The sequence below is a fragment of the Parasteatoda tepidariorum genome, chromosome 3 (assembly GCF_043381705.1).
Source record: "Parasteatoda tepidariorum isolate YZ-2023 chromosome 3, CAS_Ptep_4.0, whole genome shotgun sequence".
Taxonomy (NCBI): domain Eukaryota; kingdom Metazoa; phylum Arthropoda; class Arachnida; order Araneae; family Theridiidae; genus Parasteatoda; species Parasteatoda tepidariorum.
This window is the reverse complement of record NC_092206.1, coordinates 87,745,807-87,764,365: the sequence shown is the minus strand read 5'-3', so window position 1 is coordinate 87,764,365 and position 18,559 is coordinate 87,745,807. Positions and strand designations below refer to the sequence as shown.

At 34.2% G+C, this 18,559-nt stretch overlaps 3 protein-coding genes across 3 annotated transcripts; all 3 read right to left on the bottom strand.

Moving 5' to 3' along the window:
• Positions 1 to 500: 500 nt before the first annotated feature.
• On the bottom strand, positions 501 to 10,843 carry LOC107441038 (astacin-like metalloprotease toxin 5). The gene is made up of 6 exons (XM_016054166.4): positions 10,585 to 10,843; positions 8,337 to 8,404; positions 6,444 to 6,519; positions 5,270 to 5,384; positions 5,020 to 5,195; positions 501 to 2,263 (listed from the first exon to the last, which is right to left on the bottom strand). Exons 1-6 carry the CDS (start codon positions 10,679 to 10,681, stop codon positions 2,037 to 2,039), a joined length of 759 nt encoding a protein of 252 aa, XP_015909652.2. The 5' UTR covers positions 10,682 to 10,843; the 3' UTR covers positions 501 to 2,036.
• A 1,790-nt stretch (positions 10,844 to 12,633) lies between these two features.
• Positions 12,634 to 14,043, bottom strand: LOC122271527 (uncharacterized). Its single transcript, XM_043053141.1, has one exon. The coding sequence runs from the start codon at positions 14,041 to 14,043 to the stop codon at positions 12,634 to 12,636; it is 1,410 nt and encodes a 469-aa protein (XP_042909075.1).
• A 1,498-nt stretch (positions 14,044 to 15,541) lies between these two features.
• On the bottom strand, positions 15,542 to 16,216 carry LOC139425294 (uncharacterized). The gene has a single exon (XM_071179266.1). It carries the CDS (start codon positions 16,214 to 16,216, stop codon positions 15,542 to 15,544), a length of 675 nt encoding a protein of 224 aa, XP_071035367.1.
• Between the last annotated feature and the right edge of the window lie 2,343 nt (positions 16,217 to 18,559).

Below are 18,559 nucleotides of genomic sequence, written 5' to 3'. Positions count from 1 at the left end.
AAAATATTCTTTTCATATTATTTGTTAATTAGCTAAATATATTATCGAATATCAAAATTTTTTTATTTTTAAGAAATTAAACCTTACTTTGTTTTTCGTTCATAATTCGGTCATTATTTAATTTAATTTAATTATGTATCTGAAATGATAAGGTCCCGCAGTGGACTGATCGTTAAGACAAGGTTCCCTGCAGATCACCGAAGTCAAGCATCACGGTCAGTGTGCGGGTGAGTGACCACTTGGATCAGTCTGCGTAGGGACCGAGGGTGTGCGGTATTGGTCCTCGTTAAAATGTTCTACCGTAAAGTGCTCAACTTCGCGTGCAGGTCGTCGAGCTACCGAAGCGGGGGTGCCATCCCATCTGCAGAGAATCAAAATTGTGATGGCATGTCTTCGGATCATCCTCAGAGATGTTTCCCAGACCCTCGCCAATAAGCCCATTGTGCAGCTCTAGTGTGACGTAAATGAACTATAATAACTGAAATGATAATAATAAAAAATAGTGTTTTAAAAGCGTTTTCTTTTTTCTAAAATTTATTTAGCACTTTGTTTTAAACATACAAATAATTTTTAACGTTTCATTTAGAAATTGAACATTAAGATCAAAATTAATAAATATGTAATTATTTATGCATAATAGTACAAGAAAATATTAATTTGTAAAAAGCGCTTCAAAAAAAGTTTTTAACACTTTGTTTTACGCGTGTTATGAATTTCTAAACAAACATTTCAATAAATATTTTGAGTAAGATTTTTACATTATAGTTAATTTATTTAATATTTTTCTTAAGCAAATATATATCTTCAAATTTATGAATTGATTTAAATCAATTTGAGTACGAAGTTTTGATGGAAATCTGCAGCTTTACAAGTAAATGAAATTTAAAAATACTATATCGCGATACATCGGTATATCGCGATGCAAAACTGACGATGCATCACGATATATAATTTTTAATATCGCCCAGTCCTAATTCCAATACACCAACCATTGCAGGAACTTTTGCATCTAAAAAGAGATGTGCCTCATTTATGAAATTCTTCTAAACTACGTGAAAAATAAAATTAAATTTCATAAATAAGAATTATAAACTTAAAAGTTTTAGTTTGCCCACTTCATCAATATGACAATCTAGTAAAGCCCATCTTAAATCGTTTCCAGTTGGTTATATCAGTTGCTAGCTTTCTCTTTTAATTTTAACGTATTTTACCAGAAAGTTAATTCTTCTTGTTTTCGTTATTCCTCAATTTTGAGTATCAATAAATTTATAATGGTTAATTTATTAATTAGATCACTATTATCTTTTACTTTACCAATGTATTCATATTGCTCTGAAGAAATTTATATTTTCAATGATATTTGGCTGTTGAAATTTGTTAAATAGTTCATGATTAATCTTGAATAAAACCAAGCAAGATGACACTAACAATTTTTTGTTATAAAAATCAGAAATTTATTTTTGTCAGATCCGTATTCATTGACTTAAAGTAATACAAGCTTTCTTTAATAAATTACTTATTTTTAATATTCGTTAAAACTGGTATTAGCATTGCTTTAAGTAGATTTCCTAAAGTATAATAACGGCTTTGTGACAACGATATCCTAGCACTAATTTCGATTTTAGTTTCATTATTATTTTTTAATATAGTGCAGTTTGATTGTTAAATTTTGGATATGATCTTGATTACATCTGATAAATTATGAGAGTAGGTAAGTTAGTACAATAATGGTATAACTATAGTAATTTTATAGCTCGGTAGCTATAGTAATTGTATAGCTAATTCTTAAAGAATCTATAGGTACGTTACTACAATAATAATGTAACTATAGTAATTGTATAGCTAAAATAAATGAACAGCTAATTCTTAAGGAATCTAGGTAAGTTTTTTACAATAATTATCTATAGTAATTGTATAGATTGGTGAACGAAATATTAAAAAAAAACATTGAAACTTTAGTTTTGAAATGGTTCTAATAGTATGTGCGATAAGTATTTGTTGATATTATAATAATTTTAATTAAGGGGTACATTCAATCATTGCTTGCATTTGTAAAGCATTCTAATTCTTAAAGAATCTAATTCAGACAATGATTTTTTATCGTAAGTTTGTGGAATGTAATTTCCATCTTTAGTCACCATAGAATACTTGTTCCAGCTCTTTGCAAAGAAAGTACTGCCATATAACATGACAGAATTGATGTCGAATCTGGTCAACAATCTGTTCTGTACAGGCTGGAGTTTTTCGAAGGCATAGTACCATTCTGCAAAAGAGAAACCATGATTTTATTTCAAATATAGAGTGATTCAAAACTAGCAAAATAAACAGATACATCAACCATATAATACAATGATCATCTTATTTACTATATATATATATATATATATATATATATGACCCCATATTTCCTCCTATCATTAACCTATAAGAAGGTAATACATTATAACATACTATACTACCATACCATAGAAAATAATTATAGACAAATTAGGGATCCAAAGTGTGGCACAATATTTAGGTACGTATGCATATATTTTTAACTGCATGCAATAGCGTTAAAATGGAGAAATTATTTCTGATATTTACTGTATATATATGCATGGCCCTATAGCTCCCTTTAACAATAACCTATAATTTTCTAACTAGGTCAGGTATAAGATTCTAAAATAATATTATCTTCTTATATCTATCTATCTAACTATATAATGTATTTTATTACTATTATTATTATCAATATATATTACATATAAATATTCATAAATATTTATTATAGACAAATTGGGGAGCTAACTCCAAAATGGTTCCATTTAAATTTCGCTGGAAATTACTTAAAAAGCTTGTTATGAGTCAGGCAGCCAAGTGTGACTGGTTCTAATTCGTCTAACACCAAACTAACTGGCAGATGCTTGCTGAGAGTCTAAGTGGTAAGAGGTCGTCATAGCATGGAAAAAACTTTTTATCTCAAATTATTTTTTACCTCCATAACTAATTTAAAATCTTAACTATTCCAAATGTGAGTTCAGGCGGCACAACTAGAGTAAGTAATAAAGTCTCAATTTCTGAAGGAAAAAAAAAATCTAAATATCTTAATATAAACGAATTATTGCATTTGGTGACGANTAGCTTATTTCAAATATATATATATATATATATATATATATATCCAATTATTGGACAATGCTAATATTTTATTCTAAATACTAGTAACTCAGAATGGCCATCGGAATAGTGTTATCACTTCTAAAATTTTCTTTTCATTGCATTACCAATTGGCAAAATGGGTCTTGTTTTGGGTTTAATGGCGTCCGTACTTTATTTGGACGTCATCACACTTTTCAACTGTGCTAAAGAGCAATAGTAAACAGTGCGCATGTGTCGTCATTGCATGCGTTGCAATGGCGACCGCTGCTGTTTAATAATTTTTTTGGAATTCTATTTTTCTTTTTCTTTTCAACTGCAGTCATTCTTAATGTATTGAGATAATAATAATTTAAAGCATTTTTACCTTCCTTTTATTATTGACTTATAATTACTGTCTTGACGGTGATTTTAATATAAATATGAATACTGAGGAAGGAAAAGTATTTTGTGATATCGTGAAACACGTATACAGGCAGGATTTTAAAAAAAATCCGACTGCAAACATCATGTGAGACAAGCATTTGACCAACGAGTAACCAGTGATCGTAATAAAGCAATTACATTTTTCTTCTATTTTGCTTTTGTATTAACATTTCTTCTTATCAGCGTTTTTATTTTTTTTTTTCATTTTCAGAATACGAATTTATTCAAGTGAGTTAATGATCGGATCTTTATGTTCTAGAACTCAATCTTGATGGCTCGAGGAGGTGACCTTAAATATGCTAATTAATAAATGCAGACTATATTTTTAGTCACGAAATCAACCTGAAAAACGTACTTCCTCTAAATAAACTTATCTTCTTTTTCCCGATGGATTTGGATTTCTGACCCCCAAGATGTGGGGGTTAGTCGAAATCTGGGAAATATGGCCCCAGAGGTTAGGTCAGGAGAGCGCTCAAAAGTTTGAACCCATAATGTAAATTTTACTTTTTCCGTATTTCGCTATATCTCCAGAACTTTTTAAGCGAATTGAAAAATTTTTGCACGCAATTATAAATAATTCCAAATTTTTTATTTAATAATGGTCGAGAAACATTTGAATACAATTCGGTTGAATGCAAATAGGTAAACAATTTTTTGCATCATCTTAAAGAATGTAGTTTTGTTTGGCAGAATACGAAATTAGAGCAAAATCGGTTGAATTGTTTCTGAGAAATTGAATTTCAAAAATGTCAGATATTTAAAATTTGATTTCCCAAGAACTATTTGACTGATTCTGCTCAAATTTTATATTGTGCCATTTAAAATTATATTATTTGAAATGATACATAATTTTTCAAGTCTTACAACTCAACACTGTTTAAAAAATAATAATAATAAATATTTACTGTAGTTAATTTTTGCATGGGATTATCTTTCAAAATCTGAAATCCGAATCCATCAGAAATCAGAAACCACAGAAAAAAAGGTATGTTTTATTCAGAGGAAGTACGTCTTGGGGCCTGATTTCGTAACTTAATATATCGTTTGCACTTATTAATCAGCAAATTTGAGGTCACCATCTCAAGCCATTAAGATGTCATCAGAGTCCTAAAATGTGAAGATCCGATCATTAAATCAAAAGTTATTCAGGGTAGTCCTTTTTTCCGCACTGTACATCTTGTTTGTGTAGCTATGTTGAACTCTACTTTGAATCGAGCTACTGTTCATGTAGACGGGCAGTGCCATTAATTGGATATCAAGAATTCAATATTGAATTCAAAAATAATCAACACCGAATGGGTGTTTTGAGAAGCGAAAATAATCCATGTATGAATGCCGGTGAGTTTAGCGTGCTTTTGTCACTATTTTCAACAAGAATTCTAAAAATGTATATTAAAAGCAGTCTTTCCGGAACACCCGATATAAAACTCAAATATATTTCTTAAAATCCCTTACTTGGTTCTATATTTTCCCAGTTAATCCTGACATATTCGTCTCTATCTGATCTGTTATGCTCATGTTCAAAACCAACTGCATGCATGAGTTCATGAACGATTATAATAAAGTTTTGGCATCCCTTTCCGAGGGAAAGTAAATTCTCTCCTCCAATTCTTCCCCAGTGAGAATAACATCTACGAGAGAAAAAAAATAATATTAATAATTTTCACTTTATCGCAACACTCCCAAGCTTAAGATTTATACTCACCCTGTATGACGGAAAATATTGACGTAATCTCGCTCATGAGTTCTTTTAACAAAGCGAATACAGCTATTATCTTCAATATGTTTCATAGCCTTCTCTATGTCCGCCCTCATGAATTCTGAAATTATATATATATATATATATATATATATATATATATATATATAAACCAATTGGCGAAATCTATTAATCTATAACAACTTCTTAAAGATTCTTCGATTAATTTTGATAATCCTTAGGGCATTTTCCACATTGCTCGTCAGTGCGAGTTTAGCTACATCGAATTAACTAGACGTGTTTTATAATTTGCATTAAAGGAGTTAGATGGATATATTCATTATCAAGAATGCAAGAAATTACCAATTGCTGCACATTGTTGGAATTTCAAACATAAATTCAATTTCGACAGTGACAAAATTATTTCCACCCCAGTCCCATGCCCTCCAATCTTGCTTTATTCATAGAATTGCTGATTTCCTTGTTAACGACATTAATTCTTCACCATGACCTCTCCATTTCGCATGGAAATGCATTTTATCTTGATTTGTTCCTTTCGGTGACCAATATGGTTTTTCTTCTTCTGTTTTTCATATATTTTTTTCTCCCTCGGCAACTGTGATTTTTCTACTTCTGTTTCTCACCTTTATTTTGTCTTATTATTACGTTGGTAACCTTACCTTTTACATATCAAATCACTTTTGCTCCTTCTCATTCATGTCCGACATGTCTTGAAAATGAGCGCATGTTTCTGAGCGTTTGAAATATGTCTACAGTTATTTCCAATTTTTATATTTTTGAAGTGAATAAAGTTTTCAATCAAGTAATAGCCATTTTAACTGTTCGTCGCGGTGTTTTTCTTAGCTTCTTAATTCTTTGCCAGGAGGATAGGATTTCTAAGTTTCTTTATTAATTGTTGTTGCCAAATGCACTCGAAACCTTCTTCTACACCAAAAATATTGACGGGTTGTCTCTCAGTCTTATCAAAATAAATTAATTTCTTATAGTTTAATAAAATATTTTTTGAGAAAGAATTTTTTCAAAAATGTCACTTTACCTTCTGCCGCAAATAAGTTCGTCAAGAGACAATAACTTTCATGGATGTAAAGGAATGATAAACGTTTTTTTTTTTCACATTTTAAAAAGGTAAATATTAGGCTTTACTAAAAACATAAGTTACCTAATTCAGGAGAAATGATGTAAGGAACAGCACCACCAGGCCACAACTGAGAGTCACGTGGTACAGCATTTCGGTCCTATCAGAAAATTTATATGATTTTGATAAAGAATTCAATTTAGAAACGGGAAATGTTTCTCCTAATATGGCATCATTTGATATTATTCTAATTATCTGATAACATTTTATACACATATCACCTAATGCAGAAATAAAACAAGACCTAAATAAAATAAAAATTTACAGAAGTGACCCTTTCCTGTACAGTTTTTCAATCTAGCACATAATGTTTAAGTATTGGGCTAAGTTATGTCATCTTATTAACTAGGTGGATTTAGTTCGTAATTTTGTCAACTTAAGGTATTAAAAAATGGATCTAAAAAAATTGAATATGCTACGTTTCTGCAGTACTTCGTTCATATTTTGAGTCACATTATAAAACCTAATGTGACTCAAAATATGAATGAAGTACTGCAGAAACGTAGCATATTCAATTTTTTTAGATCCAGAAGTTCAGTCACTTCATTTGTTTCTGAGTATCAAAGCATGATTTGTTGAATTCTTGCTCTTCAGACCGATTAAAAATTGCAGTTCAACTAATTGTTGCTGAATGTATTTAAGTTTTTTAATAAGTTTTAACTGAAGTCTCCATAGAAAGGAATTCCTAATTTTTTTCAATCAAACTATGAAAAATTAGTCTGTGATTCTCTCTCGATAGATGATTTTTTTATTTTATTTTATAACCGTCGTTGAACAGCCGACCCAATTTCATGGGTTTACGACTACTTACGTTCAACTCCGTAGCCTTGTAATTTTGAGCCAATCCAGAAGACAAGGAAACTCGTGGAGAAACACCCCCAGAGGTATTGATTTGTTGTGGGAACATGGAGGACTTTGAGACTCGACAGATTTAACGTGCATCAGTCACCATTTACTACACGGGGAGTCTTCGGCCGGCGAGGATCGAACCCACGACCTCTTGGATATGGTCCCAGCGCCCTACCGACCAGGCTATCCCGGCCCCCTCGATAGATGATTGTAATTTATAAATTATTAGGTAAACATTTTGTTGTTGTTTCTAACACCAATTTATTTTATTTTATTTTATAACCGTCGTTGAACAGCCGACCCAATTTCATGGGTTTACGACTACTAACGTTCAACTCCGTAGCCTTGTAATTTTGAGCCAATCCAGAAGACAAGTAAACTCCTGAATCACTACCCCCAGAGGTATTAATTTGTTACGGGAACATGGAGAACTTTGTGACTCGAAAGATCTAGCGCGTATCTGTCACCATTTACTACACGGTGGCTGGGATCGAACCCACGAACTCTTGGACATGGTCAAAGTGCCCTACCAAACAGGCTATACCGGCCTTTCTAATGCCACTTGTCGATACCAGCAAGCCTGCTTGATGAAACCAAGTGAATTTAAGGCAGATTGTGCGATTCTTGTTTCTTTAGTGGTGCCATCCATGGACAAGAATACGACTTCAGCCACACACACACACACGTCATTGCCCGTTTATACAGCGGCCACATTCATTCATACGCAGACCGTAATTTTGACCTGAACCAGAGAACGATCAATCTCCAATTCAGTATCCCCAGAGGTATGATTTGTTGTGGGAACATGAAGGACTTTGTGAATTGACATATTTAACGTGCACCAGTCACTATTTGCTACACGGGGAGTCTTCGGCTGGTGGGGATCGAACTCACGACCCCTTTGACATGGGCTCAATGCCCTTTCAAGCAGGCTATACCGGTCTGATAAATATTCTTAAAATATATATGAATATGAGGTCTTTTTCAAGAACATGAAGATATGTAAATTTGATTTAATATTATGTGCATAAATTAATTTTCCTATAAATTATTTCTGAAATCACTTACCTCATTTGGATCAACACCTAATATGTCTCCTTCAAATAAACCTTCATTGATAAGAGGATTGTAAGGTACTGAAAAATAGAACACAAATTAAATGCAGTGATTACGGAAATCCCTGTATGTGTCAACACTAATTTCTGATACAGAATCAAGGTCTATAATTGTTCTAAAAATACAAATCAATCGCAGTGATTACAAAACTCCCTACATATCTCAACATTAATTTTTGTTTGGAAATCAAAATTTACAATAGTTCTAAAAATTAATATTAGTGATTGTGATTATATATCTCCTTGCATATCTCAAAACTAATTTCCGTTGGAGAATCAAAATTTACAATAATTCTAAAAATTAATGTTAGTGGTTGTGATTATGGAACTCCCTGTACATCTCAATATTAATTTCCGTTGGAAAATCAAAATTGACTATAGTTCTAAAATGTATGTAAACTTTAGTGATTGAAGAATTCCCTGCATCTCTCAATATTATTTCATTAAGTTAATCAAAATTTATAATGATTCTAAAAATCTATATAAAGAGTAGTGATTACAGAACTCTATATCTCAACACTAATTTCTGTTAGAGAATCAAAATTTTAAAAAAAAACTTTATTGATTGCATTTTACGCTGCAAACAGATATTAAAGATTGTCTCCATAATAAAGAAAGAATGGTAGAAAACTCGACTGAAGGAAATTCCTTTTTTTCCAAAATTGATATTTAACATTCTTACCAAGTGTGTCAAAAATTACCATTGAAAGAAAAGCAAAACTAGATTCAAATATACAGATTTCTGCATTCTGTTTATGAAGCGAGTTTTTAAAGACAAAATCGCAATTCGATATCGGTAACGATATTGTTACCATCGACAATTTCGACAACGGATGTTATTACAAAAGACTATTTATAAAAAATACGCCATTTTAGCTATAACGTGGCGGAACCTATTACCAATACCTATAACCAGACCAATTAAAAAGACTACCGCGTAAATATTTTCATTGAAACGGTTGGATATACAACAGAAAACATTTGTCTCGTGTTTTCTAAGTCATCAGTGACTACTGTTGACAAATTTCGTGAATTATTTTGAAACTTAGTGGAACAATTCGTTGATTTAAATAGCAGAAAGCAGCAACCCGTATAGATCTATCAAATTTCGTTTTTCTTCCATTGATTTTTCAAATGAATGAAGATTTAAGGCACCTTGTAGTATCTTTTTTAAATACTAATTTCGATCCATGCAAAGATGTATTTTAATTAGCTTCTTTGATTTATTTTTAGCGATATCTACTCTGCTGTAAGCAGCGCAAGTGCTACACGAAAGATTTTGGGATAATTGGCTTGATATCTATTTTCTTTTTACTGCTAATGCTATAAACGTTAAAATAAAACTTTAAAAAACTGATAAACAAAATTCATTCTTGAAAGAAAATTACAATACCCATAATTAAATGCCATAGATATATATGAAAATCTCAATTTTGATTTTTTGTTGTTGTTATTTATGTCTACTTTTCCATTGTACGGCAGTGAGCAATGGTGACTCATGGGATAGAGCACTTGCCTCACGATGAGGTGAGCCCAAGTTCAAACTTCAGCGGTGGTTGGCCAATGCGAATTCCGCACTGGGTTCGCATCGACCACAGTGCAGATGCAAAATATCCTCAGTGGTAGATGGATCATGGTCCCCTTGCCTTCAGGCTAACCGTAAGGGCTTCGTGATTTTCCTTTCAATGTAACGCAAAGCTGGTTAGTTAAATCAAAAGGTCCTCCACGAAAGCAAATTTCCCCCAACACTTGATTCGTGAGTTCCCTTGTGTTCTAGATTGAGTTCAAAATTACAAGGCTACGGAGTTGAACATAGGTAGTCGTAATCCTAAAACTCTGTTCAACGACGGTTGTAAAATAAAATGTGACGTACAGTTTTATAAAATTTGAACTGAAGTTTAAAAGTTTCCACGGTATAAATTTTTTTCTATCTCATTAGTTTAAGTTAACGTAATAAAAACTGTCCGACTTGTATAAAGCACTCCACGAAGTCAAATTTTCCCACATAATTGATCCAGAAGTTCCCTTGTCTTCTAGATCGCGCTCAAAACAACTAGGTTACGGAGTTTAACATTAATAGTTGTAAACTCAAACTTGGGTCTGCTGTTCAACGTTGTTTATAAAACAAAATGAAGTAGCAGGGCAGTACTGTTATCACAATAAATACTCTTAAAAACATATAAAGGTGTTGAATTCCTTACCTTCGAATCCATAAGTTATTTGAAAAACGCAAAATATTACGAGAGCGTACATAGTGAAGTACCTGGGGCATTTATGATAGTAAGTTCCCATGTGCATATTTATTTATCTTAACATTTTCCTTCTGTTGCAAAAATATTTTTAATCCTATCTCGCTTTACATTGACTGTTATCTATTTGATGAGAAAACTTAAACATGTTTAGATTAATATAGAACTCTGTCATTGTACCTGTGGCATTTATGATAGTAAGTTCCCATGTGCATATTTATTTATCTTAACATTTTCCTTCTGTTGCAAAAATATTTTTAATCCTATCTCGCTTTACATTGACTGTTATCTATTTGAGGAGAAAACTTAAACATGCTTAGATTAATATAGAACTGTCATTTTAGCTGAATTTTAAAGAAATATGCATACCAAAGCTTAAGATTTTAAAAAATATAATATCTATATAAACACTAATAACAGTTCTTTTAAGAATTTTTTAAGTAAAGTGATTTTTAGAACCTCCAAGCGTTATTCATTTGAAGAAGTTTGTAAAAAATTTCGTTCTCTATAAAATAACTTTTGAAGTTACCAAAGTGGCAGAATTCATTTTTGGAAGACAACTTCCGAATTGAAAGCAGCGAACTAATTTGAACATGCAAATTAAGTTGAATTAATAACATAGCTGACATATTAAAATCTAACGAGACAGCTAACATATTAAAATCTAACGAGACAGCTAACATATTAAAATCTAACAATAATTGCTTCTTTCAGAAAAATTTATATTTGATATAAAATCAAATGCAAATTTTCATAAGGGAAACAATAAATGTAATTGCGTTATCTTAAAATCAAGAAGACAAACAAAAAATAATGTAAAAAGCAATTATTGTTCAGAAAACTCATTTGAAATACAACATCAATAATAATAAATTTCAAAAGAAAAAAAAATATTTTAAATTTTGTTTTGGATTTTGATCACTTATATTTGAAGGAAACATCCTTACAAAACGTGTTTTGTTTCTTCTTGCAAGTAAGTACACGACCATGATTCAAATACTTTTCAAAAAGCTTTTTCTTGAAAAGTTTTTTTTAAAATCTAAATCGAAGGCTTGGGAGGGACCAACTTTTTACAGCAGCATTGAAAAGTTGCGCGTTTGGTAGAACAGTAACTGAACTTATCATTCACTATGAAAATAGTTTAAGATAGTACAAAATAGTAAATTTTTTACATTTTGTTTAGTTTTCTAGTTAAAATTTGTAGATTTATAGAAAAATAAAGAAGGGTGGATAATGTAAGAATATTTTAAATTTTACTGACGCAAAAAACAGTTTCATTTTTTGCTTTTCAGTTTGTATATGAAATATTTACTCCGACCTGCCCCAATTTTGGGCATACGGGTAAATGTTTATTAAAATCAAGAAAAACAGAAAAGTACATAAAATACAAAAAGTAACATTACAGAGTAACATTATGTAAACATTACAGAGTCTGATGGCAACAGCAGTAAAATAATTAAAATGCTCCGAGAGTCCCGCCTTATAGTGCCGAAGCCGACGGGGCTTCCCTTATAGTGAGCCAGAGACACAAATGAAAAATTTTACAACACATCGCAGTGATGTATTTAAGAACAGTAAAACATGAAGTGAACCATTAAAAAAAACGTGTACCTGAAGTGAACATAAGAAAACATTAAAAGGTCACAGGTAAACGGAGGTCCTAAGTTAATATAGGTCAAAGAACCAATACAGTCGATGACAAATTGACAACAGGTAAGACAGAAGAACAAGGCGTAAGGAGCCAAGAAAATCTCAAATGTAAAACAAAAGGAGGTGAAGATGTAAAGTGGTAAAACAAACAATTATCAAATACAATTAAAAGGCGACGCTAAAATTTGCAAAGCAAGGAAAGGCAATGTAAATAAGCCAATTAAAAAGCACAATGTAGTGAATAAATAGATTAAAACAGAATTAAAAAGCGAATGAGATAGATAAAACAACAAAACGTTGTCAAAATAACGGGAAGCGAACAGGCGGGCAGCCCAACAACCGGGACTGAGTTTAGTTCGTGTAGAGCGGATCCAAAATGTCATCAGGGGCGAGTGCGTCCTCCAGGGTGCGTTTAATGATGTTTTTAATAATTTGCCTCTGTTTATTAGTCCTGCACCAAGATCTTATGTCGCCTCTTCTGTCAAAACTATTTCCCCTAATGGTTGCAAATTTTTGACAGTCAAGCATCAGATGTTTAATAGTCTGATAGTGACCGCAATATTTGCACGCGGAGGATTTTTGAAACATCCTAGCTTGGTGATCGCCAAATACACCATGGGAAGTTAAGAACTGATTAAAGTAAAAATCGCTGGATAAAAAACATTCGTTAACTGTAGGTATCAAATAGTGTGTGTGTCTCCCGTTTGCAGAGCTGCTCCACCTGTCCTGCCATAAAATCCTACTGACCTGCCTCTGTCTATGTTTGACCTGGGGTTTTGTTATGGTGTAGTGAAAGTCCACCCCGTCCAATAAGGTGCCCTTTTTGGCTAAAATATCTGCTTCCTCGTTGCCAGGCTCCCCCGAGTGGGCTTTAATCCAATTGAATAAGCATTGTTTGTTTTGAACAATTGCCTTAATTTCTTCTACAAGAGGGTCTGTTGGGGTTGGGTTTTCAAGGGCCTGCAACGAGGACTTTGAGTCAGAAAAGATGGTGTATTGTTCAATATTGTTATTGTTTGCCCAAAGGGTAGCCAATTTGATTGCCGTAAGTTCGGCGGAGTAGATACTACACTCATTATTTAAACGTGCGGTCTGTTCGTAAATAGTATGGTTATCCAGTTTCACCAAGAAACCACAACCCACCCGATCTTCATTAGCGCCTGTGCTTTCATTGGTCACCTGTTTCTTACTGCCATCAGTGTAGAACTCGTAGCCAACGCCCCTCGGTGAGCCGAAACCCCTACTAACGATCTTTAACTTCGTAGGGTCATACACAGGGACTGAGTAAGGGATATAATTTTTAAGTTCATCTGTTTGATAATCGCTGTCGTTAAATTCCTCTGGTGACCAGGTATGTCGTTTAATCGAAATAGTTGCTCTAATTTTTAAGTCAATAGGTATGACTCCTGCAAGTATTTGTAGTGCCTCCGTGCTAGTTGTAGAGTAGCATTTAGTGATGTTGAGCAATGGAATTCTTTGGATAGTTAGGAGCTTCTGGTTTATTTTAACTTTATTCTTATACCACACGGAGGCACCATAAATGATTTTCTTTTCAATAGCCTGCAGGTATATCAATTTCAAGATATTCGGACTAAGTCCCCATGTGGCTCTACTGAACTGTTTTAGTCTGTCATAGAACGTGATGATATCTGTTCTTAGATACTCCAGGTGTGGGATCCAGCTCAGCCGAGGATCGAGCACCACACCAAGGTATTTCAGTGTCCTGTCGCATCTTACATAGGCCGTCCTGGTCCCCTCCATTTTTAAGCGAGGTGTTCTCTTAATACATTTCGCGTCTTTGGGGAAGGTTATAAGTTTTGTCTTGTCGGGTGAGAATTTTAATTTGTGACTACCGGCCCAATTTACCATATTTTGAATAATTTCGGTCCCCAGCTTATCGAGACGATAAAGAATGGTGTGCTTCATTAAAAGGAAGACGTCATCAGCAAAGGCCAGTAGTTTGCAATCGTTAAAATCAAAACTAGTTAAAAGAGAATCAATTAAAATTAACCATAAAATTGGTCCCAGCTATGATCCCTGTGGAACACCAATATTAGTTGGTAAAATAACAAATTGATCATTAAAATAATAACAGACATGTCTGTTGTTAAGGAAATCGTAAACAAGTGCCAACACCGAATCACTGAGCCCAAGGTTATTGAGGCAGTGCTTCAGGACTTGCCAGTTATCTGTATTAAAAGCAGTCTCGAAGTCCAAGGCTACCCCCACGTTATGTTTCCTCTCACTTTTAACCTGACCTACAAAATCAACCACTGTAACTAAGGCCTCTTTTGTCCCTCTGCCTCTTCTGAAGCCATATTGGTTGGGGTTTAGCTTATTGTTGGATTCCAGAAAATATACTAGACGTTCTGTTAATAGTTTGTCTAAAATTTTTCCCCTGGTAGAGAGCAGGGAGATAGGTCGATAGCTCTGTGGTAGTCGGGGGTCCCTTCCCTGTTTTGGGATAAGGCATACCAGGGCGTTTTTCCAACATGTGGGGAAAATTCTTAGTTGAAAGCATTTGTTGAAGATTGCCCTAAACCAAGATTTATTGCAGTAGTATAATTCTCTGTACACCTCAGCTGGAATGCCGTCAGGACCAGGAGATTTGTTAGGTTTAAGACATCTGATGACATGTTCAATTTCGGGTTCAGTGAATTCGTCCTCCTCAGTACCACTGAGTCTGATATCAACCTCTGGATTATGTATCATTGGAAAATGATGGTTCAGAATGTTAATAATTGAGGTCTTGAAGTCGGAAGTTTCGTTCCCATCACTAGTGACGGTAAGGATATTTTCTTGTGATCTGATGTTCAAGTTTTTTGCAATCTTATATGGCTTCCCAAAAGCCGACTCTGTTGTGAAACTGTCGACATATTTCTTGACCCCTATTCTTTTTTGAAGTCTAATCAGCTTTCTGTATTTTGCTAAATTTGATTTATAATCAATTAGAAATTTTTGTCTTCCAGCAGGCTCCGTGCATGTTTGGAACCTCCGCCTCATGGCTCTTTTTCTAGCTATCGCTAGTTCGTCAGTCCACCAGTAGTTATTTATTTTCCCTTTCTGACCGTTAGATTTGCGGTTTGCCTTTCCACAAATAGCTGCGATATCACTCGTGACGTCAGTGATGAAAGCTTCCAGTTCCGTTTTATCGTTTATTGTATTAGGGCTCTGGTAGGTTTGTTAGGCCGATTTTGAGAGTAATCCAATTTAATTTACTATAATGATAACGTGGCACCCTGTTTTGGTTATAAGAGGTTTACGGGTTTGTATCGAGTGTGTAGGTGCAAGTGAGGAGCTCATGATCGGAGGCAGTAATGATGTCTGCAACACTATAGTGGCTAAAGTGTGTATCATTAGTGATCATGAGATCAATCCAGCTTTGACCCTGAGGTGTACAGTAGGTAGGGGGAGAATTTGGGTCATTCAAAATAATAAGATCAAATTGATTGATAAATTGTAGCACTGGTCCAGACCGGTGCACGGTGCTCCCTCCCCATATAGGTGATTTAGCGTTAAAGTCGCCGGTGATAAGCACTGAGCGGTCAGTAAAACGGGCAGCCAAGGACTGGAGTTTTGAGATATGGAGCTTAATATTATCAGTAGGCGGGATATAAATAGAAACGAAGAGTAATTTTTTACAGCCATAGGTGAAGCCGATGGCTTGAATACACTGCTCGCTGTAGACACTAAAGTCCTCTAAGTCAGTGCGGTTTATAAGTATGGCCGCTTTTGGCTTATGGGCAAATGCATAAATCTTAATATTACTAGACAAGTCGGTGATAATCGATTTCTGGTTGAAGTATGGTTCGTTAATGCCTACGATATCAAGGTTTAGTTCCGAGATGTCTCGGCTAAGTTGGATATTTACAGCCCTGGATCGATGGAGATTGAGGTGACCGAAAAGTAAGGGGGATTGATGACGATTATCCATAATTCGTTCTTTTGGATTGCTGGTCCCTAGCTCGTACTATTTGTGGAAAATTTTTATCGAATGGGCTGTGGTTAACAACATGTGTGGTCCTGTATTTAACGTTGGCTGTTGCACAATTCAGGCAGTGCTCACAGTTTGTGCAGTCTTTTTCTTGGTGTCCGCGCTGCGAACATTTCCTGCAAACCTTTTCCATAGTGCAGTCCCTGGCTAAATGTCCGTGTTCGGAACACTTGAAACACTGCCTGATTCTTAGATGTTCCTGGAAGAAATGCCGTCGCCACCTGATGTTAATTTTGTCCATGTCTATTATTTTGTTAAATGGTCCTGGTTTGACTTCGACGACCCAATTGTTTCTGTTTTTCCCGCCTAGTAGGGGGAATTTGATTTCAACATCTTCACTCTCTGTGGTGTCGTTCTGGTTAACCAGTGCCTCCAGCTAGTCCTCTCTTGTTATATCGTCGTCGACACCAAAGACTATGATGGACGGATTGACAAGTTTTGGTTTTGAGATTTTGTAGTTTTCTTTTATGTCATTGTTGTTAAATTCTTGTTCAAATATCTGTAATTCCTTTTCACTATTAGTTTGGATTAGAACTCCACCTTCCCTTGTTTTGACCAATCTCTTAACACCTATTTTCAGTTTATTCGGATTCAAGGCCCTGATGATGTTACTTTTGGTTTTGTCTGAAGTCACACTACCAGTCGTGGGTTTAATGAGGATAATGTGGTCCTTGGCTCTTGGTGTTTTGTTATTCCTGTACTCGTTGTTCTTGTTGTGCTTCAGTGCGTCTGCATAAGTGCGATCGCCGGTGCATGCCACGTCCATAATTGCGCTTTCAGTGGTGTCTAGTTGGTCTGAGGCACTGTCAAGTTGATGTTCCATGACGGTGAGGTTGGCATCCTGTTTGCTGATGACAACAAGCAGGTCATTTACTGTCTTTAGAATTTCCGTTTTATCCGCCATCGAGATCTTACAGGTTGATTTATGTAGGACATTATAAATTTTTAATTGGAGTTGGGCACTTTCAGTCATAAAATGGGTCTTGATCGGTCCACCCACCCCCCTCCCCATCGCTACCGGACTCCTCACTAATCTCAATCTCCTCAACATCTGTGTTGATTGGAGAGGGCGAAGGCATCGCCTCAGTGGATTCGGCGTTGGCAGTTAAGAGAATAAAATCACAAAAAAGGTAAAGTTAAACACTAATAAATAGGTTAAAAGCAATACGTTAAGGTCGAAACTCAGGCAAAAGCGCTAGAGCCAGGACCAAAATTAAACACTAATAGGTAAGATAGAAAAGCACAATAAAAGTGACAGTGATAAAACCTGAATAACAGTGTAAAAACAGAAATTTGGAAAGTTAATAAAATCCTATAAAATAAACACAGACATGCAATTGTAAAATGCAAGTACAAAATGTAAATTACAAGGATGCAATATTAGGACGACCTCTATGAATTTCATAAAAGTTAGCAAAGGCAGTTGGGATGACCCCTAATAGTTAATTAAGGATTACAAAATGCCCTATCCCCCCCCAAAACATGTAAAAACAGTCAGCGGTCAGATCTCCGCAAAACACTAAAAAGCATAAAAATCAAAATACCAATACAAAATCCAGGTGTGAACAGTCAAAATAAGTCTATGAGCACTGAAGATCACTTACTAGTTGGTCGTAATCATGCACAGCATCGTTAGTGTTGAGAAACGTTAACACCAAAAAACGAAATGGCGCGCCGCCATCTTGGATCGAAAATGAAAAAACTACAGTATTTGAAGGAAATCAGATGAAACACTCACATAAATCACGTCGAAATCCAATTGAAGTTCACTTACGCAAGTGAAAAGACGATCGAAGTCAATATATCCAGACTACTTGTTGATAAGCGCTGCAACAAGCGATTATGGCACAAAACGTAAACACTCCGCCATCTTGCTACGGAATAGTAAATCTTTAATAAAACGCTAATTATTGAACAGATCACCACCAAAATCACAACACGGCACTATTCCATGTCGACAAAACAGAAAATCACAAAATAATTAATGAGAAATTGAAAATACAAAATTATTGGACTTAGAAAAATCTAATGGCAAAAAACGCAACCTCAACCTTCGCGTCTCTCTATAATCTCTTTCAGTTTGTATATAGAAATGTTTTTTGAAAGTTATTCTTTAACCATTTTAAAGAAAAGCTTTGCTTTTGAAATTTAACATGTTTCTCTTTTATTGAACAAGACTTTTAATAAAGTTCAATGCACATTAAGAGAAAAAAATATGAGAAGATAAAAAGTTAAAAGAATAATAAACACGAATGGCATCTGAATACACTTTATTCATAAGAA